Source organism: Apis cerana, linkage group LG16 (genome assembly GCF_029169275.1).
Source record: "Apis cerana isolate GH-2021 linkage group LG16, AcerK_1.0, whole genome shotgun sequence".
Lineage (NCBI taxonomy): Eukaryota > Metazoa > Arthropoda > Insecta > Hymenoptera > Apidae > Apis > Apis cerana.
The window spans coordinates 3417688-3445511 of NC_083867.1; the positions used below are offsets into that span (position 1 = coordinate 3417688).

A 27824-nucleotide genomic window follows, 5' to 3' on the forward strand; every position below is an offset into this window, starting at 1 on the left:
CAATATGTATTATTGTAAATTGAATTTGATAATGACATACTATAGATATAATATAATATTTTATAGATACTGATTTAAATTTAATATAGGAAAGAAAATATATTAATATCAAATAAAAACTTAAAAAATATTATCGAGAGAGAATAGTTTTATAATTGTATGTACAAAGTATTACATAGAAATAGTGATTTAACAAAAGTTTTGTCTTGTAACTTTTCTCATAACATTAACTTATGATTAAAAATAAAAATTTTTAATATAGGAATTTAATTTTTGACATGTATGATCGATAGCTATATATAATTTAATGATATAATTTATCCTACAGAAGAAATAATTAAATCGGCAACGTCTGGATCTTGACATAGAACAGAAAGCTGCATTGTTACTTGATTATCCGATAATGCTAATCTTGCTCGTGCAAGAACTTCTTTTCCGCCTCTAAAAATACCACTTAGTAATAAATTATGTGCAGCAGCACCAGATTGTACTCGGTTGGTTCGATCTACAGCATCTAAGCCTAAAAATCCTGTAAGACTTTGGATTGCTCCTTCTAAACTGGTCACTGATGGACCCAAAGCAAAAGTTTCTTCTAGTTTCGCGTATCCTTTCGCAGCAGCTGCATCCCATGCAGCACCAAAATCTAATACTCTATTTCCAATTCCTCGAACTTGATCAGCCAAAGTTATTTCTAAATCTTCCAACTAAAAATACATTTTTTTTAAATTATTAAATATTTTTTTTAAACAAACAAATAAATATTTAATATAAAATTATTAAGTATGTTCTTAATTTGATAACAATAAAATTAAGTTTGCAAAAGAAGTTTTAAATATATAACAAAAATACCATATATTCATCATTATATCCTTGATCAGCATCTGGAACTCCTGTTGTAGGATCACAATCACGAGCCATAAATCGCAAAGTTGTAGGAATAGTAGCAACACTAGCATGAATATCTTCCGGATATCTTAATACTGTATATGTTGTGCCAAGTTCATTGTAAGGTAGACGTGGACATGGGACTTCACACACAATTATATAACTAAAAATATAAAAATATTGTATTTCGAAAAATATGATGAAGAAATATATGCAAATTATTACCCTTCAGGTGATTCAACAGCGACTCTCACATCTTCAAGTAATTGATCAGAAAGAGTATTTACACAATCGAATTGTAAAACGAGAAGATCAGTGAATGTATGTTTAATACATTTAACATTATACTCTGTTTCTGATTCTGTCAATTCAAACACAGGTGATGACTTAAGTAGAGAAGAATCGCGAATAATCATTGTCAAATGTGGTATTTGTGATAATTTTTCCATGAAGCTTTCCTCTCGTGTTAATCGAGATTGTTGTTGTTTCACAGCAGTATGTACTTCTACTTGTGCTGGTTCTTCAATTGTTTGTGCTGGTGGAATCTAAAAAAATTGATTTGTAATAAATTTGAATTAAATTAAAATTTTTTTTTAAATTTTTAATATTTTTATTAATTACTTGTGAGATATCAAATGGTTCATCCATTGATGTTTGCATATAATTTCGTAAAGCTCTTTCTAAACTAGGTACAGATAAAAGAGGAGGCTGTACTAAAGGTAAAACAGTTTGATCATTTTGTTGCTGTAAAATAGCACAATAATAAGCCGCACGATCACGGACTTCATCATCTGAATCCAATTGACAGCGCGATAAGAGAACCAACACATTTGGCAATAATGGTGAACATGCTGCGGCAAAACGTGCTAGCGCAGTAACCGCTGCAGCACGAACACTAGCACTTTCCAAAATAACACGATTATAAATAAAACGAATATATCGGGATGGCTGTTTTGAAGTTGGTCCTTCCTGACCAAGTAAATGAAGAATGCGAACAGCGAGTGAATTATGCTCGCAATCTTCAATAAATTCACAAAGATGAGCTAGACCAGCTTCCTTTGCTTCTGCATTTACTTCCATGACAGCTATTATTGTATCTGCAATTGCTGCCTTATATTCAAGTCCTCCTTCATCTCTTAGCATAGCAGAAAGAAAATTCATTAGAACTGCATGTTTTCGAGGAAATTTTTGACAGAGGGCCCTAAATAATTGGATAAAAAACTGCATAAAAATTTCTTTTTTTATACATAAAATTGATAAAAAATTGTATTATTACCTTATAGCTTGTACAACTACGACCTTAAATTCATCCGAAATTTCCGATACAAAAGTAGCGATTTGCTTCATTAATCGATCTACTGAACTTTCTGCTCCAGTTTTTAATAGAGTAGTAATTGCTAATGTAGCAATAGATCTATTTGAATCAGTAATTAAATTTTCTAAATCTAAATTGCATGCAGTAACTGCTGTTGGATGAGACATGGCAACTTTATTTAAAGTTCTAACAGCAGCAAATCTTAGAGCTGGTTTTTGAGATCCACAAAATAATTGAAGAACACTAATAGCAGGAGTAATTTCTTTTGTGCAACTTCTCCCAAGATTGATCAAGGCATGTGCTGCTTCATATACCACCATTTCTGATTTATGACGTAAACAAGATTCAATAAATCCTAAAAGTTCTTCTCCTTTATCAACTTCATCTAATAATTTACATGCCATTCTAATTAACATACATGCTGCATAAGGACTTTTTGGACTTGTTCTCATAAGCTTAGCAACTAACTTAATTACAGCATGTTTATCTGCTTTACGTGCTTGATACAAGACACCAAGAGCATGATATTGAACCATCACATTATTAGAATTTAATGCCTCTTGAGCTTCATTTGCCCATCTACGTGCAACATCTCCAGATACATTAGTCAAATGTAAAGTAGAAACTAAAGCTGCACTAGATACAGCAGCAGAACGATCTACAATAGCTTGTTTCATATAACGTTCAATAGCTGCTAACATCCCACCATCTGTAATGGTACATAATGCCCTTATTGCTGCAGCTCGATACAAATCTTCTTTTCCAGTCATATCCTTTGTCAAACTCGAAGTAACTATAATCACATCTTCTGCCAAAGAACTCAATTCTTTGATGCCTAGATAGACCAATCTTCTTAGGACAACATCTCTGGATTGGAATAACTTGGTCATAGCAAAAAATGCTTCTGTTGCTTCCATTGTACCCAATTGTTCTCCTTGATTTAATAGATACAAAATTTTCGTAAGAATGTGAGCACATTTTCTTGGATTAACTGGAGTGTCGTTGAAAGTACGAGCTTCTTGAAGAACCGTCGTTTTCTCTAGATTTTGGAAAGGGTTTCCCCCACCTATTAACATAAAAATTAGCTAAACAAGTGTCGAATGAAAGTCATTGTTTACGTATTACTTGTTTGAAAAGTGCGTAAAAATTTATAATTGAAAAGAATAAAAATCAAGTTACGTGAAATAAAAGAATTCATTGGAGAAAAATTATCTTCCACGACGAGCAGTCGTTTAAATCTGTTTACAAGGAACTGTCACAAGAATAGGTCTGATTTGTTTAATTTTGTTTAGAAACTTAAGATAATGTGGATAATGGAACGATGATTATTTATGATTACCATCTTCTTCCTCTTTCTTATCGCGTTTAAAAGCATTCATCTTGTAAAACCACTGCCGGGAAACTGGAAAATGGAAGACACGTCACCTCAACTCCTTCACATCGGAACCATTGATATATCTTCCGCCATTTTGTAGCGGAAAGAAAACGAAACTAAACTTTTGACGTAGCATTGCAATTTCGAAGTAAATATTATCTACTGCCAATAAAATTAAATCGAGAATTAAAAAAAAAATTACTTAAACAAAATAAAAATATATAAATTAAATTAACAATTGTAATATTTTTTGCGATATATATAAAGTATTTATAGAATGATAAATTTCAATAAATTATTCTTAAAATTAATATATTTTATAAATTATAACATTATAAATCATATTATACATTAATAAATGATAAAAATAATTAAATATTAATAAAATATTAAAAATTATAACATTTAAATATTTTATATTTTAAAATAGTCTTTTACTGATACATTTATTTTTTTTTGCTGAAATATGTTTATCAATTAATTAACTTTTGAAAATATGTTTTCAAAAGTACTCAATAGATGACCTTCATTCTTATTTTATTTTATATTTCTTTTAAAAAGATATCTTTGATATTCAAGAGATGGTGCTGATTTCATAATTTTTATCCGTTTTTATTTTTTTTTCTTTCTTTGAACACATTTTAATTTTTGAAATCAAAAATATTAATCTTTAATATAAAATCTAAATATTACATTTTAGAATTTAGTATTTCATCTGGAGATATTTTTACGACATATTCTATAGTAAATTGTTTTTTTTCTTGTAATTTTATGTTGAAATTTAATTTCAATTCATTATCATTTTTATTAATAATAATTTATTAATTCAATATAATAATTTACAAAAAAATATTTTTTAAATTTATTAATTTTAAAAGTGACTTATTTTTAATAAATACATTTTTGATTTTGCATTCTTTAACTATAAAGCTTATTTAATTATAAAATAATTAATTTATTATATATATATAATTTATTTTTAAACATTACTATAGCAATAACATTACCATAATTGGCATATATTTTATTTGACACGTTCAATTGTCTCAATTGTATATTTATAAATATTTTTGTACATTTTCTTAATTATAAATTTCTTCAATAATTTAATAATTTTACTGAGGTATTCTGTTTCTAAGATATGCAAGAATTTCTTCTGTAGATTTCATTAAAATTGCTTGTCTAGGTTGTTTAAAACAATTTCCAGATAAAGATAAATTCCTATAAAAATTCAATAATATAAAATATTAAATATAATTTATTTATTTTTAATTTTGCTTTAATTTTTATTTTTACCTTAGATTTTTTAAATTACCAAGTTCTGGTGGTATGTATCCAATATTATTATTAGCAAGATTTAATATTGTAAGTTTTTGTAATTTTTGTAGAGATAATACATCAATATTAGTAATTAAATTGTCATTTGCTATTAATATTTCTAGAGAACTCACATCATAAATTGATTCTGGTATTTCTTTATATCTGTGTAATAAGTTAATAAGATTTTATGTTTGCTATATAATATTTTTCATCGATATATTGATATTATTATATATTTTATATATTCATTATTAATATTATACATTATTAATAATATATGTTATTATACAATACTATTTATAATTATAAGTAATACCTGTTAAATGAAATATTAAGTTCTTGTAAATATTTAAGCAAGCCAATGTTGGAAGGAAGTGATTCTAAACAATTTTTGCTTAAATCTAAAATTTGTAGATACTTATATTTTTCACAAATCCATTCTGGTATATGTATTAGTTGATTAGATGTCAATTTTAAATCAGCAACTTTTGTAATTATATGTAATTCATCAGGTAATGTAGAGAAATTATTTCTACTTAAATCCACAGTACCTACATCAGCTTTACATGCATTTTCCAAAACTTCTTGTGGTATTTCAGTAAGATTTTGTCCAGTCAAACTCAACAATTTTGTACTATGCATTGTATATCTAAAATTCATATTATTTAGAAATAATTTACTATATTAATAGGTATTGAATATTCAAACAATTAAGTTTAAATAATTAATTTTTATATATGATAATTGATATACCTATCTGGATAAATATTTGTACTAGTATTTAATGTTATATGTCTTTTGGAATCTAAGTTTGTACTTTTAAGACCTTGTTGTATATGTTTTAAAATTCGAGATGTACCACATCGTATTATATCTGTTCTAATATTTTTTACATCATTTCCATCAATCATAAGTTGTTTTATATTAGGCATTAAGCCAATTTGTTCTGGAATTCTATAAAACAAAGAATATTATTTTGAAAATATTGTATTATAACAGAATAATAATATATTATAGAAAATAACATACAGAGTTATTTTGTTGTATGATAAATCAAAAATTTCTAGATATACCAATTTTATTATTTCCTCTGGTATAGATTCAATTTGATTATTTCCTAATGTCAATGTTTTTAATTGCCCTACACCTTCTAAACAAGACATATCAATTTCCTATAAATTATATAAAATTTTATTATATATATATAACTTTATTATATGTAAAATATTATTATTAATATAAATTATTACAATATATAAATAAATATTTTTTATAAAAAATTATAAAATATATATTTTTATAGTTATATTAAATGCACAAAATATTTTTTTTATCCATATAATTCAAACATATAAATTATTTATTTTTTTATAAATAATCACTATCATATATGCTTAGATTAGCATATAAGTACGTACAGTAATGTTATTATCAGCCAAATGTAGTATTCTTAACTGTATACAACCAGACATATCAGGAAATGTTGTTAATTTATTTGTTTGCAACATCACTGTTTCTACCTTCCTTAATTCACCCAGAGGTGGCAACATTTCCAAGTCATTATAACTTGCATTTAACTTTTGTAATGCTATTTTTAAAAAATATGTGTAGATTTTATTACATTTTTATGTCATAGAGGAAGAAACAGTGTGAAACTGTTTATTTGTTGAAGCTGATGTTATATGTTAAAAATATAATAAAAAAAAACAAATTAAATAAAACAAAGAGAAATATATGTTTATTTATTTTCTGTAAATTACTATAAATCATACCTCTCATATTTGTTAAATCAAGTGGTAATTCTTTTAACATATTATGATTTAAATCCAAAGAAATAAGTCGAACTAAATATCCCATTCCAATTGGTAATTCAGTTAAATTATTGTATGATAAATCCTAAATATATGCAATATTTCAAAAGATTAATTATATAAAATTATCTTAAAAATATAAAAATGATTACCAAGTAAGTCAACATTATGAAATCACCAAATGCTGGATCAAGCTGTTTTATATTATTATTTTTTAAGCTTAATTGACGCAATTCAGTTAGTTTATAAAATTCATGTGGTAATTTTTCTAATTTATTATTTGATAAATTTAGTATTTCTAACTTTTTTAAATTTCCTATTTCAACTGGCAAATTTTCCAATAAATTATTGTGTAACTATAAAAATTATAGAAATTTATTACATAACTTTTCATATGTAATTTTTTCATGAATAAAATTAAAACTATACTTACATATAATGTAGTTAATTCCGTCAAACATTCTACTTTTGAATCAATTGCCTTTAAACTATTGCAACTTAAGTCCAATATTTTGAGAGGTTCTTGTTCCCACCATCGTTCATTGTCATGAATATAATCAAGTTCAACATGTAAATTTCTTATTTCTTCTTCAGTTAAATCATTTATAGTCCATACTCTATCAGGTACTATAATAAGTTTCATTGATCATAATATGTTATATATTACATTAGTTTATATATAACATAACACATAAAATATAATATATTTACAAGAATGACTTACCTTAATGCATATATGTGATAATCTTGTAAGATAATCTTAAATATTGTTTGCTTTATTGCATTATTCACAATATCTAACATGCAAAGCTATGAATCAAAATGAAAAACACAGAGTTCATAACTAAAACTGAGTTACATATTGAATTAAATAAAATTTGATATATACTATATTTATTTTATTATAATTTAGATTACGTGCTTTGCTTGATAAATGAAAGTGCAAAAATAAAAAAACATTTCAAAAATAAATAATTTTTATGTTTCCAAGAATAATGAAATTAAAAAATACAATGCAACTAAAAAGCATAAAGCTGATGTGTATACATTTATCATTAATGTAATTAATTTTTATGATATTTATATATATATATATATATATATGTATGAATAATATATGAATAAAATATATAAAATTCTTAATAAAATAATATTTTATATATTTAATAAAAATATAATATACTTATATTATAAATTATTTTAAATAAAAAAAAAAATAATAAATTATAAAAATTGTAATGTAATATGAACATGAACAATCATGCATATTAATTTATTTGTACTATAGCATTGTGATAATAAGCATTTGAAAATGAAGTTTAAATAATATTCATTTCATTTTGATAGAATGCGAATACCCGTAAATAATCCTCTCGAAGAGAGATTTAAATTTCCATTTTTTCTAGCAGATATAATAATAACCTCTGACAATTCAGCATTATCATCATTTTTTGTTCGTTTTTTAAACACTGCAGAATGATAAACCTTTTTTTTCATGCCACTCATATTGTACTTATTTTGCGCATTGTTTATAAATTAATATCCTCGATACGGAATGATTTAATGATGAATGTTCCCCCACTTTGAATATGACATAAGACTATAAAGATATACACAATGTACAATAATTATTTATATACATATCTAAAAAATAGTCAAATTAAGCAAAATAGTTAATTAAATTGATCAATTTTAGATTTATCATATATATTATATTTATTTTATTTGAAATAATAATGAAAACAGAAATAAATACATGTGTTTTGATTACATATTCGAATATTGTAACAAAAACAAATAATCATAATTATAAATAATTAATATTAATGAATAAACGAAATTTAAAAGTTTAATAATTATATAAAAAATATTTATAGGAACTTTATCATAAAATGTTGTCTTTATTTAAATGATATATGGGAATATGGGGGCGGAATCGGCAGTTTCGATCCATTTATGTAGGAGTGTGGGAACAAGTGCAAAGTCGAAATAGTACTTTCTTAATAATAAAAAAAAGATTTTATTATAATCTAAATAGTACAAAAATTTTAATTATTTAAAACAAAAACTTTTAAAACCGTAACCTTAAGTAATATACGCAATGCAATATTAAAAAATTTTAAATTATTGTTATCATAATCTCTAGAGTGTATAATTTTTAAATATTAAAAATTTATTTTTAAATATTTAATTATTTTATAAAATATTAATTATCTGTTAATATGAATATGATTTCATTGAACTTTGTCATGTTAAAGAAACATATCCTTTTGCTTATATTTATGCTGAGTCAAGTTAATAGTGAAGAAGATCATTTATATAGTGTACAGTATACTAAAGATAATTTTTCAACAGAAATTCAAAAGAAAAATCATCTTGTCATGTTTTATGCACCTTGGTATGTTTTTTTCTATTTTTTTAAAAGATATATATTCATATATATTTTTAAATTTATTGTATTAATAAATTTTTTATTTTGTTAGGTGTGGTCATTGTCAAAGACTGGAACCTATTTGGGAACAATTAGCTAAAATGTCATATAATGAAGATAGTAACGTAAAAATTGCTAAAGTAGATTGTACTACGGATGGTAGTTTATGTGCAGAACATGATGTTACTGGTTATCCTACGTGTGTATGATATAAATTTATAAAATAAAATATTTATGATTAATTGTATAATAACAATATAATTATTTATATTATAAAAATATAAAATGAACTTTAGCATTTTTAATTTTTAATTTTAGATTGAAATTCTTTAAAGCTGGAGAAGCTAAAGGTATTAAATTCAAAGGTACAAGAGACTTAATATCTTTAATATCCTTTCTTACTGATCATTTAGGTATTACTTTTGGGGTAATTATCAAAAATATTTTTATTACCTCATAGAACTTGACATCTAATTAATTGAAATATTTTTTTAAATTTTCTAAATTAGAGTGAAAATATCATACCATCACCTCCTGAAGCAGTAAATGGTTTATTAGAATTAACAGAAGATAGTTTTGATAAACATGTGTCTAATGGTTATCATTTTGTAAAATTTTATGCACCTTGGTGTGGCCATTGTCAAAAATTAGCTCCTACTTGGGAAGAATTAGCTAATAGTTTACGTAATGATAATTATGTTAGCATTTCTAAAGTGGATTGTACTCAGCATCGTAGTGTTTGTGGACAATTTGATATAAAAGGATATCCAACGCTGCTTTGGATTGAAGATGGAAAGAAGGTATAAGATTTAAATATTTTTATTTTTCTATTCTAAAATTTTTCTTTTCAAAAATTTAATTAATTAATTTCAATAATATTTATAATAATTTCAATATTTTTTTTTATACAGGTAGATAAATATACTGGACAACGTACTCATGAAGAGTTAAAAGCTTATGTATCAAAAATGCTTGAAAAAGAAAATGACCAAATGGATACTAAGACTGATAATTCAGATAGTACAACTCATGCTGTACTTAGTTTAACTGGTGAAAGTTTTAAACATGGTATTGAAAACGGTATTTCGTTTGTTAAATTTTTCGCACCTTGGTGTGGGCATTGTAAACGTTTAGCGCCTATTTGGAAAGATCTGGGGAAGAAATTTTTGACAAATGAAAATGTGAAAATAGTCAAGGTAGATTGTACTCTTGATATAAGTAAAGAATTGTGTAATGAACAAGAAGTAGATGGTTTTCCAACATTATATTTATATCGTGACGGACTTAAAGTTTCTGAATATAATGGTGCTCGAAATTTAGACGATCTTTACGAATTTATAATGACCTATGTACAGCCACATGATGAATTATAATTATACTTATTTTTCTTATAATTTATCTAATTTTAAAGCAATACCAATAATTTAATTTGGATATAATTAAATTTTGGATATAATAGCGTATATTTAATTTAATTATATATAAATGTAAGAAATATCGCATAAAAATTCTCAAATATCCAAATCATATATTTTTTGTTTTTATATTTTATATAAAAAATATTTTTGTGTAAACGAATCGTGTACTTCCAAGATATATGTATAAAATTCGTGTTTGATGTGCTTCAATCAAGCATTAATCATTAAAAAATTTTGAATACAATAATTTTGTATATATTATTATTGTATATATTAAATAGTCGTAGGATAAAATGAGCGTAACCACTGTCCGCGTTCTTTATCTAAGTATAATGTTTTACGTTTTACGATTATTTCTCGTTCAAGGTCGCTTCTTGCTTTTGTTAAACCTGCCAAAGTTTCTTCGGCCACTTTTAATTCTGCTAGCATAGCCGATGTACGTTCATTTAATAATTTCACCTCTTCTAATAAACTGAATGGAACATGTTAAAATAAATATGTTTTATATAAAATCATATCAGCGTAATCATATATATAATAATGTATGATAATAGTGTATAATAATAATAGTATTGATAAGATACTTACGCAAATTGAGGAGTGTCACGACAACTTTCTACATTACGTCGTTGTAATCTATTCGCTAATCGTGTTTGTGCTACTTTCATTACGCAATCCATTCCTCTCGTTGAATGACGAAGCTCTTCTATCTCTACCTCAGTGTTTGCAAGTTCGTGTAAACACTTCAAAAATTTTTATATTTTTATTTTTATAATACTATAATCTCACGTTGTGAATTATGAAAATTGAGAAAATTGAACTTACGCGAAGTAATTCTTTCTCTAATTGTAAACGAACATCTTCCGTAAGTTTAATCTTTTTACTTAAAACCAAATCTACGCGAGTAGCTTGATTTCGAAGATCTTTAATAGCATTTTTATATATGGAGTCTAAAGTGGATCTTAAATTCGTAGATCTTTGCCTGGCCGCTTCTGCTTCCGACAGAGTTTCTCGCGTGTAATGTTCATAACCCGCAGGCGATGATTGTCTAATGAAAAATAATTAATCGAATTTATATAATTTGCAAAATATAATTTAAATTTATATATATCATATAAATCATTTCAAAAATTAATTTTAATTATATACTCTGCTGGAACTCTTGTAGCTCCAAGCTTCCACATTATGATACGAGAATCATTTGTCAATTTTATGTTTTCAGCATCAATAGTATAACTGTCAGTTTTATCAGTCCAATCCATTTCCATCCTTGCTTTTGCAGTTTTTAATTCGGTTAGTTGCATTTCTATATGTTCTCGAGTTCTAACAAGCAAATCACGTATCTCTGAACATAGCGCTACCTCCTATAATAATTAATAATTAATAATAATAATGAGTAATATTAATTAATAATAACGAAGCGATATTAACTTTTGTAAGCTCCGTTTCAACTTCATCTCGGATAAGATCAGAATCTAATCGTCTAGATCGCAATTCTAAAAATTCACCGGCTATAGATTCTGGAACCGTGAGAAGTGACAAAGAATGTTTTACATGTCGATATTCAGATTGCAATAATTCTATTTCTTTTGTAATCTCAAGTATTAAATGTTCCAGTTCGGTTTTCCAACGATGTACTTCACTTGCACGATTTTTTAAATATTCCATTGATTCCAATTGTACTTTATCTGCTTCTTTGTAAGATCGCTCGACACATCTTTTCGCGTTACTTATAGCACGGCTACATTATAATATGTAATGATTTAATTATTATTATTATATATTTAATTTAAAAAATTATTGAAATTTATTTACATACAGAGCTTCATTAATCTTTTCATTCGATTGTTTAAAAAATTTCAAGTTATTACTTCTCCACTGAGCTTCTCCGGAGTTGGTTATAGAATATCGATCAGCAACTGGTCTGATTCCTGTTAAACCATCTTGAGAAGTGTATGTTACACGACCTGTTGCCCATGGACCGATCGGTTCCATTTGTTCTTCAGGTTGTACAGGAAGCTCATTTCCAGGTTGAGGAAAATAAAGTTGTTCGTCAACTTTGGTATAGTCCAATTGTGGACAAGGCTATGTAAATTTATTAGAAAAATTTATGAAAAATAATTTAATATAAATTTCTGAAACTGAATTTATAAATATTTATGATACAAAGTTATGGTTAAAAGTTAAAAAAATTGTTATTTTAAATTTACCATTTCCTTATCTTCCTCAGCATTTTGATGATTATTCATATTAAATATTTTTTCAATAAATTATTACAGAAAACTAAATTTAGTAAGATCTTATTTATTACAATAACTTATTATTTTTCAAACTGAATGAAAATAAATTTCGATTCTTATTACGAATGATTTTTTATAACACAGTACATTGCTATTCGCTTCGAGAATCAAGGAGACAAAATTTATTGATTTAATAATTCACAACAACGAAATATTTTTCCTTACTTAATAATTGTATATCTACCGCCAATGATTTAATAAAAATGATATAAAGTTTCAATAGAATTGAAAAATAATTGAAGACACACATATATAATTATAATGCACATTTTTTTTATATTTATATTATAGATATTAATTTTTATAAATATTTTTATTAAAAAATATTTTGAAGTTTAAGTTTATTAATTTAAATAATATAATTATTCAATTATTATTAAGAAGAAAAAAAAATATAAAAATGTTTTTCACAGTTAAATATATCTATATGAGATAATGATACAAATCAAGATATGATTACATCAAATTATTCTCAAATCGCATCTCAAATAGCTAGTGTAACCTCATTCAAGTCGTTAAACTTTTTATTAATTTTTTAAAAGTATATAATACAAAAGTATTTATTTACAAGAGAGATTATAAAGAGATAAACGAAGATTTAAAAACAAAAATATGTAAATATAAATTTTTATTACAAAATAAAATTATTTTTTATATGTATTTTTAAATATTTCATTTAGTTAATTTATATAAAAATAAGCGATATATAATTAAAAAATTACTGAAAAATTGGAAAAATAAATGATATAAAATAATTAAATTTTATCTTATCAAGAGTTGTTTCAGTATATATAGCTAGACATTTATTCATTCGTTTATTGAAGGCATTACATTCATGAAGATGAATCGTAAAATTGATATTAAATATACTCAGGTAAATATATACTCTTTAATTTCAATATAATAATAATAATAATAATAATAATAATATAATATATATATATATTATAATATATTGAAATGAATTTGGCTAAAATAAAAGTTTATATTAAAAAATTATAACACTGTTAATAATAATGTATATATATAATTATTTACATTTGCAATATTATATATTTTCAGTTATTTATTAATAATAACTTTGTGGATTCAGTAAGTGGTAAAAAGTTTTCTACTATAAATCCAGCTAATGGTACTGTTATTGCAGAAGTTTCTGAAGGTGATAAGGTATTTTTTTTTATATTTATTATATTACATTATATTTTATTTTTATAAATTTTACATTATATCATAAAATTTTTTGTATTATTATTTAAAATATTTGTTTTGCTTTATAGGCAGATGTAGATAAGGCAGTTGCTGCTGCAAAAGAAGCATTTAGCAGAAAATCAAAATGGAGAACCATGGATGCATCTATTCGTGGAAATCTTATGAATAAGGTATATCAATATATAATTTTATATTTTTATTTGTGAAATTCATCTTTATATTTTTCTATTTAATTATTATAATATTTGTATATATATAGTTTGCAGATCTTATTGCAAGAGATATGGAATATATTGCAACTCTTGAAACTTTAGATAATGGAAAAACATATTCAAATGCACTTTTTGATATAGAAGCAAGTATAGAAACAATTCGTTACTATGCTGCATGGTGTGATAAAATCTTTGGAGATACTATTCCAGTAGGTATGTTTGATATTTTTTTAATAAAATTAACAAATATTTATGAATACTTATAAATAATATTTGTTATTTAGATGGAAAACTTATTTCACTTACCCGTAAAGAACCAATAGGTGTAGTGGGTCAAATTATTCCTTGGAATTATCCTTTTCTTATGTTAGCATGGAAATGGGGTCCTGCTTTAGCTACTGGATGTACCATTGTTTTGAAACCAGCTGAACAAACTCCTTTAAGTGCACTTTATGCTGCAGCACTTGCTAAAGAAGCTGGTTTTCCACCTGGTGTAATAAATGTTATTACTGGTTATGGTCCAACAGCTGGTGCTGCTATTGCTGAACATCCAGAAGTTAATAAAATTGCATTTACAGGATCTACAGAAGTATTTAATTTATGATATTGATTTATTCATATTTATACATATAAATAAAATTATATTAACATTTTATATCTTATATTTATAGGTTGGTCATTTAATAATGGCAGCTTCTGCTAAAAGTAATCTTAAACGGGTTTCTCTTGAATTGGGTGGTAAAAGTCCTTTAGTTATTTTTGATGATGTTGACAGTATGTTGATAAAACATTTATTAAAATATTAAAATATTAAAATATTGATCTATAATAAAAAAACTAATAAGAATAATTTCTAGTTAAAGAAGCAGCTGAAATTGCTTTCAATGCAATATTTACTAATCATGGACAAAATTGTTGCGCTGGTTCACGCACTTTTGTACATGCTAAAATCTATGATCAGTTTGTTAATCATGCTAAACAATTAGCATCACAAAGAAAAGTTGGTGATCCTTTTAATTCTGAGACTGAACAAGGACCCCAAATTGATGAAGAAATGTTAAATAAGATCTTAGGTTTAATTAAATCAGGAAAGGAAGAAGGAGCTGTATTGGAAACTGGGGGAGAACGTCATGGCAATGTTGGTTATTTCATTAAGGTATAATTTCCTGATTCGATATTTTTTAAATAAATTATTTAAATATTTCTCAAAAAATTATTTTAATTTAATTTAAGCCAACTGTTTTTTCAAATGTAACTGATACTATGAGAATTGCAAAAGAAGAAATATTTGGACCTGTTCAATCTATTTTAAAATTTGAAACAATGGATGAAGTTATTGAACGTGCAAACAATACAAATTATGGCCTTGCTGCCGGAGTTCTTACTAAAAATATTGATAAAGCTTTGACATTCGCACAAGCAGTAGAGGCTGGAAGTGTTTGGTAAATTTTAATTTAAATTTTATATTTTTTATATATATATCTATATATATAGAATTTAAGAAAATTTATATAAAAAAACTTATTTGAAGGATAAATTGTTATGATGCTATTACACCTCAAACTCCATTTGGTGGATTTAAACAATCAGGAATAGGCCGTGAACTGTAAGTTTATTATTATTTATTTATTATATAATAAAGAAATGTATAAAGAATTAATAAAAATGTTTTTCTTTCTATTTTAGTGGTGCAGAAGGATTAAAGGAATATCTTGAAACTAAAACAATATCCATTAAAGTATCAAGTAATTAAAAAAAACATATATAAATACAATCATAATCTATATTTAATTGCATGAAGTTAAATTTATATTTTAAAAAATTATTATATTATATATTCTTATAATTTCATGTACAATATATATATATTTTTATCAAATTGTTAATAAAATAATATAATGAACAAAAAGTACAAATTTTTAATTGTATAATTCAAGAAATATCTTTATTGGAAAAAGATATAATATGGATAAATTATCAATTGACTAGTACATCTATTAGTTTTAGTTGTAATTTTATATTTAAATTAAATACAATAAAATCTTTAACATATATATCAAGATTACAATTCTCAAGATCAAGATTAAGATTCTGATACACAAGAAAATCTATTTAAGCATCATCTGGTGGAATTCCTAATTCTTCATCTGTCCAATCTGCTGGACATAATTCAGGAAAATGACCCTGAATACATAAAAATATATAAATTGAATATAAAATACACAATATATTATAGAATATAAAATAAAATTATATTTTTAAAAATATAAACTATTTTAAAATAAATTTCTAAAAAATATATATATATATATTTTTTAGAAATATATATATATATATATATAGACAATAATTGTAAAATACTTACAATAAGATGCTTATATTCATGCCAAAAATTCCAAAAAATCCACCACCACATTATTCCACCCAAAATTTCAGATACTATTACCCATGATGTTTCATGTTTTGGTGCTGAGCGATAACAAAAACTAATAAAATATTTCATAATTTAATATAATTAATTTTCATAGATATTAGAATAGATTGATATATTTTGGAGATATTTTTTTCATAATGGAATCATACATTTGATTGAATATATTATATTCAGTACATATGAATTATACAATATTTTTTATATATGTAAGAATATTTTTGTATTTTTATGAGAAGAAAAATTTAGAAAACTTTATAAAAAAGTTTTTGTACTGTACAAACCTAACCTCTTTCTAAAAAGAAGTTATATAATATATAAAAATATTTACCATGTACGAATTTGATTTAAATTTATTGTAGTCTGTTTCTTTGCATTTAAATAACGTACGTTTTTTAAAAGTGCCGTACTACGTGATAACAACATTTTTTAACTCAAAACGATCTCTTGAATCAACTTTTATTATAAATGAAACGACCCCTATCATGAATAGTACAGAACTATCGATCAATCGATACATTATATACTTTGATGAATCGTTGCTGCAAATACATAAATGAATATTATTAACATTAGCAATACATATATAATTATTTTTTTAATAATAATCAATATATATAATTAATTGAAATAAATTTCATAAATAATTTAATAGATGATTATTCAAATAAAGTAATTTTCTTTTATTTTATTGTGATTGTCATTTATAATTTTGAATTATTAATCGTATTTATACATTAATTGATATCAGTATAGTGAATGTAATCCAATATATGTATTTTATATAGACATATTTCGTTTATTTTTATCTAATATAAAAATATATATATGTATAACTATTATTATATTATATAATATTTATATATTATTATATAATATATATATGTATAACTATCATTTGCATATAAAAGTATGAAAGTCAAAAAACGACTGTAATTCTAATTATAAAATTTTATATAAACAAATTATATATTTTGTATTGGAATTAATCGAATTTATTTACTCTAAATAAAGATTAAAACAAAAAAAGTTACGTTTAATCGAAGAAATTTAAAATTTTTAATTTTTTTTATTCTCAATTATTTTATATTTTAAATTGTTATTATAATTTAAATAAAAAATAATTCAACAATACAAATTATTTTTCAAGATTTTCAATACGTAAAAGTAAATTAATGTTTCATATTTCTTCAGAATAATTTTATTAAAAGCAAAATGTTACATTTTTTTATATTTACATGTAACGAATTTTCTTCCATCTGTCTTCCTTCGTGACTTTTCGTTTTTTTTTTTACGAGATTAATTTAAGACAACTTAACATCTGATGAAAGTCGTTCAAACATATCAACTGTGAGATATTCGCCATTACGGTCTGAAACGAGAGGGCTTCAAACAACGAGGGGGTAGACTCCCAGTTGGATGATTCTCATTGGTCTATCGGAAAGTTTACGATTTGCGATCAACCATCTGGTTCTCGGTAGCAACCCCTAAAGAAATAGACGTCATTGGTCCTCGTATCGTAACTTCTCCTCGACGTGTGCCCTAATAAGAACTTTTATATTACCTATCGACCAATCGACCTATCTTCTCTTGACAAGAAATGCAACCAGCTTTTTAGTTCATGGATTCGTTACAATAATTGTGTATAAAATATTATCTATGTACATATTTATAACGAATTATACAAGTTTTATTGGAGTAATAAATAGCAGATAATTTATTAATATTTTTGTTTTCCGTAAAAAATTATTTCAAAAAAGTATTGACTATATTTTTATAACAAATAAATATATTATATTAGTGAGAGCAATTATTCGATATTTTCAATTGTTTAAATTATATTGCAATAATAGATAATAATTTTAAAAAGTCAAGAGGATATTAAGATTTTTACTTTTATATGACTATAAATTGAATATAAATTGAAATGAGATGGATGTTAATTATGACATATTCGTAAGAACAATTATTTAATATTTTTTAATTATTTAAATCGTAATGGTACAATAATAGATAATAATTTTAAAATTTCAAGCTATAGATTATTATATGTTATTATATTATACGTTATATATTTAATTAATTTATATTATCAATTCAATCGAATTAATAATTAATAATATTACTTTTAAATTAAGTTGAATATTAATATCTAAATTACAATAATTTTATTTTCACTGTTATTATTCTATTCATTCCTATGCAATAAAAATTTCATATCAAGAATGAATTGTGTATTATGTGATACGGCATACCGATCGTTGATTCATAATTTTATCATTGCGACGATAGACCGTGTTTACAGGCCTTCTCCTCGAGAAAGAGAACAGAATTTATTGATAACTCGTTGATGGGCTCACAGAACATTTTACGATACCACTTTGGAGGATTTTTATTTAGTCACCCAGTAGCTTTTATCATTTGAAAAACGCGCCGTTTGCTGTTTTTTCTTTATCGTCCAATAAACTTGAATTGTATTGCAAATTTCTGCCTACAGGGGAACTCGTCTTTTCCTTTATCTGTCGGAATGGTACCTATTCGCACTGGTGATCCATTTGCAGTATAGACTGTTAAATGTGGAAGAAATTTTATTACGTATTTCTTCATTTGTTTGGATAAGAGTGCAATAAATGATCGAACGATAGAAAGAGAAATCGTATTTGTAAATTCAAATAAATATCATGAATGAGACGACGAAGAGTGAAGAACATAAGTGAGGTTATATTTTACACCGTTGTAACTTTGTAAAAAAAAAAAAAAAATACAGTAATCAGCTTGAATTAATTTTAAATCTCTGTTTTCAGAAATTGGGTTCGTTTTTTTGAAAAATGTTTTTACATAATATAGAAAATAGAAAAATAGATACTTTCTTTTCATTAAAAATTTGAAAAATCTTTAAGCTGTAAAGATGCTGAATAATTTTAACTTAATTTTAAATAATTGAATCTATAATATATTTGTAAATTGAAAGTCCTTTCTTTACAATAATTATTTAAAATTTTTTATATGATTCTTTTTTTCAAGTTATTGAACTTGGAATAACCTTTTTTTTTTAAATTTTCGTTGTTTGATTCTAAATAGATTCTAAATGATTAAAGAATTTAATATCTTTTGCAGGTCGAATTATATCAGTTTCAATATTGGGAGAAATTGAAGAGAGATACAATAATATTAATTCTGATAAAATAAATGATATTATTTTAAATTTTAAAAAATTAGCAACAAAAGAACTATATAAGCCTCGAAATATTCTTTTATATCACGAATAATATCGCGAAATCGTAAAATTATAATTGTTAATGTATTAAAAAAATTGACAATTAGAAATAAAGAACTTGATAAGTAAATTCAGGTTACAGTTCTAACAATAATATTTATTGATCTAAAGGATAAAGTAATTTGTCATTTATATGAAATGGGAAATTTTTTTTCATTTTAATTAGATTCTGAAAAAATAAAGAATTAAAAGAATTGAGAATACACAACAACTTTGAATAATTGATAAAAAATTTCAAGTATGTTAAAACTATATTTTTAATTAATAGATTAATTAGTAAAAGTGACGAATATTGACTTTTTGGATGAACATCGAAATATTTTATCGTCGAAAAAAAAAATGTGACGAATATTAGATTTGAAAAATATAAATATTTCATTGTAATTCTCATTTCAAGAATTCATATATTTACGAACTTTTTTGCAGAACGTTATATAAGGCAACAATTTTGCTAAATAATTTTTACACAAATTTTCGAATTGTTACAAACATTAGTCCAACTTATTTTTAATCAACATATCATACATTCGTGCTCTTGTGATAATTTATTGTCAAAAGAAGGTATTACATCATATAGAATGTATAATCGAAACGAATTTCACGAATCAGTCATTCATCATGACGATGTTAAGCTTTTATTTCATTTTTTCTTTTCTAGTTTTCCAATGATGTCAAAGAGAAACAACATTACAGAGCCAAAAAACGAGCAAAAGAGATAAAGAAAAATAATTGGAGAATAAATATGAAATTATATATCTCTTGTTACAATCATCAAATGAATTTCTACAATCTTTTCTTTTTTTATCTAAAGTAAATTACTTCTTTTCTTTATCAAGTACATCTTTTTCTACGTTTCTTCTTATGAAATCATCCTCGATTGTATTTACTATTCTACGATTTCTACTGCAAATTAGAAACTAATCAATTCATAAAATCGAGAACAATTTACACAATTTACAGAATTAAATTTTCGTATCAATTCAAGGATGAACAATTCTCTTTTCGTCAAATTTTCATTCTTATTTGTTAAAATTAATTTTTGACAGCTCGCCTCATCTCTCGTCTCCCGGATAAATTAACAAACATAAGTTTTTCTTTTTCTTTTAATGGCCGACGTGAAGGATGAAAGGCTTTCCGCGTAACGTCGACCTTCCTTCGTCATCTCGAGCACACCCTTCGCGATAGTTTCACCCTCTTTTCGTACCGCCCCTTCTATTCCCAGTGTGAGCGTTTCATCAAGGGTTATATCGCAGAGGGTGTAACCATGGATACGCGAGCAGCCATGTTGGTCCAGAGGCGTGAGAGGATGGAAAATTCGATAATTTCCACCCCGAAATGGCGAAGTTTCCTCGGAGGAAGAATGTTTAAATAATTTCTAAAACACATAATTCGTGATTTGAAAGAAAACAGAAAAATTGGAAAACGTAAAGATGCATATCGTTCGATCCGTGTCAAAAAATGGAGAAACGAGAGATTATTTATTTAAATATTAAACACAACTTATATTTGTTATTATCAGAAAATAATCTTTCACTTATTTCCCTCCATTTGTATTTATGATAACTCGATCTCGACACTTTAATCACACACGATATCCGCTATAAAAATACGAGTATTTACCAGGATAAGCGTGGATAAATGTTAACACAACACGCGTCCAACTGAATCACGGAATCGAAGCAAACTGGTAGCGGAAAGAATCGAGGACGAAAACGAAGCCTGGAGAGAGAAAGAGAGAGAGAGAGAGAAAAAAGGTTAAAAAAGGCAATAAAACGAAGGCGAAACCGTGGCTAAAAGTTTTTAAGATATAACGCAGAGGAGTAGGTAGAGGAGGTAGAGTATCAAGACGTGGAATTCCTTCGAAACGAAAGGATTTCAGATGAATGGGCCAAGAGTTATGCCTTTATTGCACCCATGTATGTATTATTTTCAAAAAATTGTCGAAGAAAAGATGCAGCTGTCGAGAGGAAAACCAGGGAGAAGAAAAAAAAAATATCGAAAACTTCAAAATTTCCAAAAATATTCGAATATTCGAAAAATATATATAATTCATCTCAAGATGAAATAAGATAATTACATTCATAAATTAAATTCACGTGAATACTCATTTTCTCCGATTTAACTTTCCCAAATTATTTATACGTGCAGTCAGATTAAAATATAAAACCATACTATTTTTTCTAAATCGTACTTTCTTGCACAATTACCATCCATTTTCGATTCGACGAGTCGTCACCATTCTCCAAAGGAAATTAAAATGAAAATGAGGGAGGGGGGAGGATGAGAGCAAGGTTGGAACGTAGAGTAGTTTATAACGGTCTCCTTTAACACCGTTAATATCTTCCGTTCCCTTGGAAACGATCGCAGAGCTCTCTTCTTCTCGAGCAGTAACGTCCGCCAATATGTCTCCCCTAAAAGCGTCAGGGTGGCGGCGGTTGCACGCTACCGATGAGGTAACAGCTGCTGAATCGTCAGTTGGTTCAACCAATCCGTCCGGAGGGCCGATAAAATTAACGTTCATTGTTCTTCACGAAACACCAATCGTCATACGTGCAATCGTAAAATTTCTCCTTTTCAGCAATCGAAATCCACGGCTGTTCAAATAATCTGACGAGCTATCTAAAAATAATTATTTGTTTATTAATAAAGATTATTAATGATCGAAATAAAGTAATTTTAATTGCTGAAGAATATGGACGAAATCGAGAACAAGCGTGTTCTTATTATCTTCGTACGTTGGAGTTTCTGGATAAAATTGAGGTAAAAAAGAACGTTTTTTGACTTTGTTTCGTAAGATGAGATCATTGCGCAGCGACGTAGTGGGTATAATAATTTTTCTATTAAGATAATATTTCTGGGGGAAAAAAGAAAAAAAGGGAAAAAGAAAGGAAAGATATTTTAATAAAGAAAGAAATAAATGAAATCCTAAGTGTCAAAATAATTGTAAATTTTCATCTCCTTTATGAAATTGTAATATGTGTAATAAAAAATAAAATTCTTTTAAAAATTAATTAATGAGAAATGTATTAAACTATAGAGCGATAGAAATTTCTTATCCAATAATAGGCAAGAATTATAATTTTGCTTATAGTAATCCTAGTAATTTTATGAAACTAATGTTAATAAACCACATACGGTGAATATTTCACTTGAAATAAATTTTAATTATATTTAACAAAATTATGTTCTATTCTTAGAAAATTTTAACTGTAACAACAAAAAATTCTGTTTCCTCCATCATCATTTTATGCTTCTTTAAAATTTATAATGCATTACAATTTTTTCCACGGATTTTGTGTGATAAAAAATTTGAAAAATAATTTCAAATATAATAAAATATAATAACTTTTACAACTTTGATACAAATTATATTCGTTGTAAATTTAAAGTACGTCTGCCATTGAATTTTTTTCGCGCTTTAATGGCTCGCGACTGCGGTAATCAAGTTTAGAGATGTTGCCAAGGCAATTACTTTCACTCGTCTAAGAACATGGTTGTCCAGCCGGCCATCAATCATCGCTTCATAAATCTAGTGGTATCCCAGTGTATTCGACAAACCCACAAGAAAATCATAAACACAACACTAACGGAGATTAGTTTACATCGTGATCGCGGTTTTCTCCATTTTGTTTGTTAAAAAGCTGTTATTGTTATTTCTGATTTTTTTTTTCCATATTATTTGTATTATTTTATGAGCCTTGTATGTACAAGAATCTTATACATGTAATGAAATATTATTTCTAATTATTTTATGTTTAAAAAAAATTTAATGTATTTCATATTTATTTATTTTGTATTTATGTTGCAATATGAATTATTGCAATTAACTTATATTCTTTTAATTTCAGGAAATGTCAAGCAATTTTTTTAATGCGTCGAAAAAAAGCCAAAGGGTTTGCGCGAACACATTCGAGTGAGTTTAATATTTTCAGTTCGTAAAATTTTATGGATGGTAATAACTGCCAACCCTTGGCGAATTTTACAGCTTTTCTTTGGATGAGCTTGAACAATGTGTTCTGAGAGCTTAATACTTAATATAACTTTGTTATAAAAAAATTGCCTAAAGTTGTAATAATTTTTCTTATTAAATTCTTAATTTTTTTTATTCATCTATTTCACAATTTAAAAATATTTAACATTTCAAGTGTAAAAAGTTGTTCATTTTTGTCACTTGTTGTCGGATTAATAATAGAAATTAAATTAATTATTTATTAAAGAAATTAGACAGAAGATAATTATATACATATATATATATATATATATATATATATATATACATATATATATATATATATATATATGTATTTTATTTGAAATTTAAAAATAAATTATTTTAAAAATATCGTTAGATGCATGTATCACGATGCGTTATTTAACTTATTTCTATATTTCTACTATATACTATATTATATTTCTATAATTTATATACAGAAATATATCTATATATCATTATAGATCTATTATTATTATCGTTATACTTGGTGTATAAAGTGTAATAAATGATATTAGAAATCTGTATTATCAACTGTCTGTATCACATCACGGAGAAAAAGGTTCAAAAAAGTGCTGTAAGAGGGCAGATATATAAGTCTGACAAGTCTGTTACCTACGTTATCCACTATAGAATTCTTCAGAATCTTTCGAAGATATTTGAAAGTTGTCAGTTAATAATAGTTTCGAATACTTACTTAATTACGATTCAATGGACATAATATTTATTGCATTTTATTTTCGAATTTTATTATCTATCAAGTAAGATCTTACACATCTATTATATTTGTGAATTCCTGAAGAATTTTAAAATTAACGATTATCAATACATTGATAATTATTACTCTGTTCCATTCTAACCTTATATCGATACAAATGAAAGTATATAAACATAACTAATCAATTTACATTAATTGATACAAATAAAACACGATATAACCAATTAATTTAATCACTAAACGAAAAATAAAAAGAATCATTTTTCAAGATATAAATGACTAAATGTCTCATAGTGTATACAAGATATTTACCAATGTTCCGTGTAACGAAACGTCACATTCCAAGTCACAGAATGGTCAGAATGTTTGCTTTTCCTCGTTCGACGAATTTCACGAGCGTTGTTTTCACTCCGGGAAGTCGTGTATGGAAAAAAAGGCAGCAAGGCAAGCAGCTAAGGCTTGACCGAAAGGTACTGGCGACGGTGCTTTTAAAGCTGTACCGCGTGTTTGTTTGCGGCCCGTGTTAATTCGTCGTACAAATAACCGGCGACGGCCCTCGGACCACGAACGATTCGTAGCCGTTGCAAATGATCAGTTCCTCGCGGGCAATACGTGTAACTGCATTGCGTTTCACCGTTCCATCGCGTGATCTTTGAAAAAAGGCAAATGAATGCCTCTCGGTGTGCTGGGTGAAGTGATGTCTTAAGCAGTGGATGCTTCGTATCGAATACGCTAGTTGTTTGCGATGGATTATCGAGGTATTTTTTTCCTAACCTTTTTTTTTTTTTTCTTTGCCCATTATACCTTTGTCCATAGATTTTATTCAATTTCTATGAATTGAACACTCATGTTAAGATTTTTGTAAGTTTCGAAATATTCTAAATCTATGTACAGAGTAGGATATTGTTAGATATACTTAGTTATGTGTGAAATGTGACTAATCGCGACACCTGTTGTTATTGTCAGTGTATTATTGTGACCATATAAATGTCATAACGTATCCTTCCTTCTTCTTGCATGGATTATCGAATAGACTTTGTTCATTAATAATAAATGCAATGGTTAGAAACATTGTGTTCCGATAGTTAAATGATTGGAAATTTATCATCAATTTTTTAAATATCTCAATTTATAACGATGAGACGTGACTCTCGCTAATAATTAGATAATTCTTAATCTCTAACCTCTTTTTTATATAATATAATATAAACTAAATAGATACACACACACACACACACACACACACACACATATATATGTTACGTCACGAGATTCATTTCAATTTGATTCAATCATTAGTCGCGAAATATATTTCGAGACAAGTTTTATTATATACAGAGAACGTTTGTAATATGAATATATTCGAGAATAAATTTCCGAGAGTTATTTTTCATCATCGAGCGATGAGTTTGCTGTGTTGTTAAAGTTATTCTTGATTCAAAAGTTTGAAAAGTCATTCATGCAGTGTTCATTAATAAGCAATAATTATTTTCTCTCTGTTAATATCACAACGGCTTCCAAAAACGAAGTTCGTTCCGCAACGAAAATACATCGGATTATACGCAGCCATTATCCATCGAAACACACTTGAAATCGTGGAGAAGAACGAAACAAGTCAATACGTGTGGAGGTTTACGACGTCGGGGTTGGAAATCAACGAAGAGAACGGCCGCGTCGCAATAGGGAGACCACGTGAGCACGCTTGTTTTTATAATACACGTTAAATAACTTTACGAGGCCTCAAGTATCGTGGCAAATTGATTTCGTAACGACAATCACGGAATTAACGTACAATAAAAGTATCATGGTGGCAATTAAGCGGAGCACTTGCTTAACTGTGAACCATCACGCTTGGCTGTGGTTTCAGTCGTGCTCGGGAGTGTCGAATGAATGATACGCAAACAGTATTGGATCATTTTGAATCTGCCGGGACGATCCACTCGCTATGGCGTCAATTTCTTCCCGACGTTTGGAGAAATCTTCTTTGAGAGTTGGCATCTTGCGTCTTTTTCGTGAGTTTAATATTATTTTATTATAGAATTAGAATCGAAAGTGACATTTTCTAATGTGATAATCTACGTACGATCTGGACAAAAATCAAAGATTTTTATGTAAAAAATCTCACATATGGATAGATATTTATTATCTAGAATTACATACGATCTAAACATTTTTACATTTGGACTAAAACTATAAAAAAATTTTTACGTAAGAATCTTATTACGATTATTATTTACGTGATATATCATCGAATAGTATTGTTTTGCTCTACGACAAGTAACGATAAAATAAAGTGAGTGGCAAAAATTTGCGACTAAAAAAAAACTTTTGCATTTTTCAACGAATATTAATGAATTAAATTATAATGGTAAACAAAAATTAAGAATATTATTTTTTTATATTACGCCGGGTACTATCTTCTTGAATTTTTTGTGAATATCAAGAAATGTAATTTAATGGCAGGAAATTATGTAACTACTTTTACATGGAAATAACGAAGTACCGTGACGGAAGTAGATCAAAACGATGCTCCTCTTGTTCAAAAGCGGAATTTTGCACGCGCGTGCGATTGTGTATACAACTATTAAGTGCTTACATTTATGTCTCTCATAATTGGCTTCGTTAAATGAAGAGAGTGACTGAGGAATTAGCTTGCCGGTAATAACCCGGCTATTTATTAACACGTGAAACGAGACGCTATGGGTCGCGCGAACCAACATATCCGACACATGAGGTGAATGTCTTCTTTGTTTCCTTCAGATTTTTCTTGTTCTTGTTTTCTTATCGCTATACGTGAATAGTATTCTCCATTCTTGTTGTCTGCTTCTTCAGGTTAAAATTTCACTTTCTTCATTATAATATCTCGTTTAATTTTTCCGATAAATGTATAAATATTTTTAATACTTTATATCTAACCTCTCTCTATTTTCTTTATATTTATTTCTTCGGATTAAAATTTCATTTTCTTCGTCGTTTTTTATTCTTAATTAAATTTTTATCTATCTAAAACGGGTATAGATATCTTTATCATTTAAAATTCCGCATTCTTCTTTCCAAGAAAAGAAATTTGAAAAAGTGGATATTAGATTTAAGTAGACGGGAATCATGGATATAACGTGGCGCGTTAATCG

The 27824-nt window shown here is 26.2% G+C and overlaps 6 protein-coding genes and 1 long non-coding RNA gene across 11 annotated transcripts; 3 read left to right on the plus strand and 4 right to left on the minus strand.

Moving 5' to 3' along the window:
* Positions 1-128: 128 nt before the first annotated feature.
* On the minus strand, positions 129-4656 carry LOC108000376 (coatomer subunit gamma). 2 transcript variants are annotated; one of them, XM_017060673.3, is made up of 7 exons: positions 3540-3715; positions 3380-3452; positions 2162-3266; positions 1507-2086; positions 1111-1430; positions 850-1048; positions 129-704 (listed from the first exon to the last, which is right to left on the minus strand). In XM_017060673.3, exons 1-7 carry the CDS (start codon positions 3573-3575, stop codon positions 318-320), a joined length of 2700 nt encoding a protein of 899 aa, XP_016916162.1. In that variant the 5' UTR covers positions 3576-3715; the 3' UTR covers positions 129-317. The 2 variants fall into 2 exon arrangements, with proteins under 2 accessions (XP_016916162.1, XP_016916163.1); XM_017060674.3 differs by lacking the exon at positions 3380-3452 and having other exon boundaries at positions 3540-4656.
* On the minus strand, positions 4587-8402 carry LOC108000431 (leucine-rich repeat-containing protein 40). Its single transcript, XM_017060741.3, has 10 exons — positions 8065-8402; positions 7140-7333; positions 6859-7062; positions 6668-6791; positions 6314-6483; positions 5925-6067; positions 5649-5849; positions 5212-5544; positions 4872-5057; positions 4587-4796 (listed from the first exon to the last, which is right to left on the minus strand). Exons 1-10 carry the CDS (start codon positions 8210-8212, stop codon positions 4691-4693), a joined length of 1809 nt encoding a protein of 602 aa, XP_016916230.1. The 5' UTR covers positions 8213-8402; the 3' UTR covers positions 4587-4690.
* On the plus strand, positions 8325-11070 carry LOC108000433 (thioredoxin domain-containing protein 5). The gene is made up of 5 exons (XM_017060744.3): positions 8325-9104; positions 9190-9336; positions 9456-9564; positions 9647-9937; positions 10049-11070. The coding sequence occupies exons 1-5, from the start codon at positions 8929-8931 to the stop codon at positions 10508-10510; spliced, it is 1185 nt and encodes a 394-aa protein (XP_016916233.1). The 5' UTR covers positions 8325-8928; the 3' UTR covers positions 10511-11070.
* Positions 10646-13201, minus strand: LOC108000432 (tektin-4). Its single transcript, XM_017060743.3, has 7 exons — positions 12766-13201; positions 12375-12640; positions 11987-12296; positions 11705-11919; positions 11381-11603; positions 11144-11298; positions 10646-11027 (listed from the first exon to the last, which is right to left on the minus strand). The coding sequence occupies exons 1-7, from the start codon at positions 12802-12804 to the stop codon at positions 10829-10831; spliced, it is 1407 nt and encodes a 468-aa protein (XP_016916232.1). The 5' UTR covers positions 12805-13201; the 3' UTR covers positions 10646-10828.
* A 429-nt stretch (positions 13202-13630) lies between these two features.
* Positions 13631-16185, plus strand: LOC108000434 (aldehyde dehydrogenase 1A1). Its single transcript, XM_062086451.1, has 10 exons — positions 13631-13729; positions 13918-14022; positions 14133-14234; positions 14324-14489; positions 14561-14865; positions 14948-15050; positions 15134-15432; positions 15510-15718; positions 15808-15882; positions 15963-16185. The coding sequence occupies exons 1-10, from the start codon at positions 13691-13693 to the stop codon at positions 16027-16029; spliced, it is 1470 nt and encodes a 489-aa protein (XP_061942435.1). The 5' UTR covers positions 13631-13690; the 3' UTR covers positions 16030-16185.
* Positions 16186-16192: 7 nt separating this feature from the next.
* Positions 16193-18086, minus strand: LOC108000435 (NADH dehydrogenase [ubiquinone] 1 beta subcomplex subunit 2, mitochondrial). 2 transcript variants are annotated; one of them, XM_062086453.1, is made up of 4 exons: positions 17946-18086; positions 17039-17249; positions 16642-16762; positions 16193-16460 (listed from the first exon to the last, which is right to left on the minus strand). In XM_062086453.1, exons 2-4 carry the CDS (start codon positions 17131-17133, stop codon positions 16389-16391), a joined length of 288 nt encoding a protein of 95 aa, XP_061942437.1. In that variant the 5' UTR covers positions 17134-17249; positions 17946-18086; the 3' UTR covers positions 16193-16388. The 2 variants fall into 2 exon arrangements, with proteins under 2 accessions (XP_061942437.1, XP_016916235.1); XM_017060746.3 differs by lacking the exon at positions 17946-18086 and having other exon boundaries at positions 17039-17313.
* A 980-nt stretch (positions 18087-19066) lies between these two features.
* On the plus strand, positions 19067-22995 carry LOC108000520 (uncharacterized). 3 transcript variants are annotated; one of them, XR_009833053.1, is made up of 4 exons: positions 19067-19518; positions 19825-20325; positions 20411-20545; positions 20643-22995. It is a non-coding gene; the product is annotated as an uncharacterized LOC108000520 (long non-coding RNA). The 3 variants fall into 3 exon arrangements; XR_009833052.1 differs by having other exon boundaries at positions 19071-19518; positions 19825-20222; XR_009833051.1 differs by having other exon boundaries at positions 19070-19518; positions 19825-20545.
* The last annotated feature ends 4829 nt before the right edge of the window (positions 22996-27824 follow it).

Excerpts from the sequence above, each read along its gene's own strand:
- LOC108000376 (XM_017060673.3), bottom strand. The coding sequence starts at position 3,575 with ATGCTTTTAAACGCGATAAGAAAGAGGAAGAAGATG. Across the intron at positions 3,267-3,379 it reads AATGAATTCTTTTATTTCAC|GTGGGGGAAACCCTTTCCAA; the intron begins GTAACTTGATTT and ends TTATGTTAATAG. Across the intron at positions 1,049-1,110 it reads GCTGTTGAATCACCTGAAGG|TTATATAATTGTGTGTGAAG; the intron begins GTAATAATTTGC and ends TTATATTTTTAG.
- LOC108000431 (XM_017060741.3), bottom strand. The coding sequence starts at position 8,212 with ATGAGTGGCATGAAAAAAAAGGTTTATCATTCTGCAGTGTTTAAAAAA. Across the intron at positions 6,484-6,667 it reads TGATTTAACAAATATGAGAG|CATTACAAAAGTTAAATGCA; the intron begins GTATGATTTATA and ends TTTTAAAAATAG. Across the intron at positions 5,850-5,924 it reads TCATACAACAAAATAACTCT|AATTCCAGAACAAATTGGCT; the intron begins GTATGTTATTTT and ends TTTGTTTTATAG.
- LOC108000433 (XM_017060744.3), top strand. The coding sequence starts at position 8,929 with ATGAATATGATTTCATTGAACTTTGTCATGTTAAAGAAACATATCCTT. Across the intron at positions 9,105-9,189 it reads GTCATGTTTTATGCACCTTG|GTGTGGTCATTGTCAAAGAC; the intron begins GTATGTTTTTTT and ends TTATTTTGTTAG. Across the intron at positions 9,938-10,048 it reads GGATTGAAGATGGAAAGAAG|GTAGATAAATATACTGGACA; the intron begins GTATAAGATTTA and ends TTTTTTATACAG.
- LOC108000432 (XM_017060743.3), bottom strand. The coding sequence starts at position 12,804 with ATGAATAATCATCAAAATGCTGAGGAAGATAAGGAAATG. Across the intron at positions 11,920-11,986 it reads TTGAAACGGAGCTTACAAAA|GAGGTAGCGCTATGTTCAGA; the intron begins GTTAATATCGCT and ends TAATTATTATAG. Across the intron at positions 11,604-11,704 it reads GCTACAAGAGTTCCAGCAGA|ACAATCATCGCCTGCGGGTT; the intron begins GTATATAATTAA and ends ATTTTTCATTAG.
- LOC108000434 (XM_062086451.1), top strand. The coding sequence starts at position 13,691 with ATGAAGATGAATCGTAAAATTGATATTAAATATACTCAG. Across the intron at positions 15,433-15,509 it reads ATGTTGGTTATTTCATTAAG|CCAACTGTTTTTTCAAATGT; the intron begins GTATAATTTCCT and ends ATTTAATTTAAG. Across the intron at positions 15,883-15,962 it reads TCAGGAATAGGCCGTGAACT|TGGTGCAGAAGGATTAAAGG; the intron begins GTAAGTTTATTA and ends TTTCTATTTTAG.
- LOC108000435 (XM_062086453.1), bottom strand. The coding sequence starts at position 17,133 with ATGTTGTTATCACGTAGTACGGCACTTTTAAAAAACGTACGTTATTTA. Across the intron at positions 16,763-17,038 it reads TTAAATCAAATTCGTACATG|TTTTTGTTATCGCTCAGCAC; the intron begins GTAAATATTTTT and ends ATATTTTATTAG. Across the intron at positions 16,461-16,641 it reads ATGAATATAAGCATCTTATT|GGTCATTTTCCTGAATTATG; the intron begins GTAAGTATTTTA and ends TTATGTATTCAG.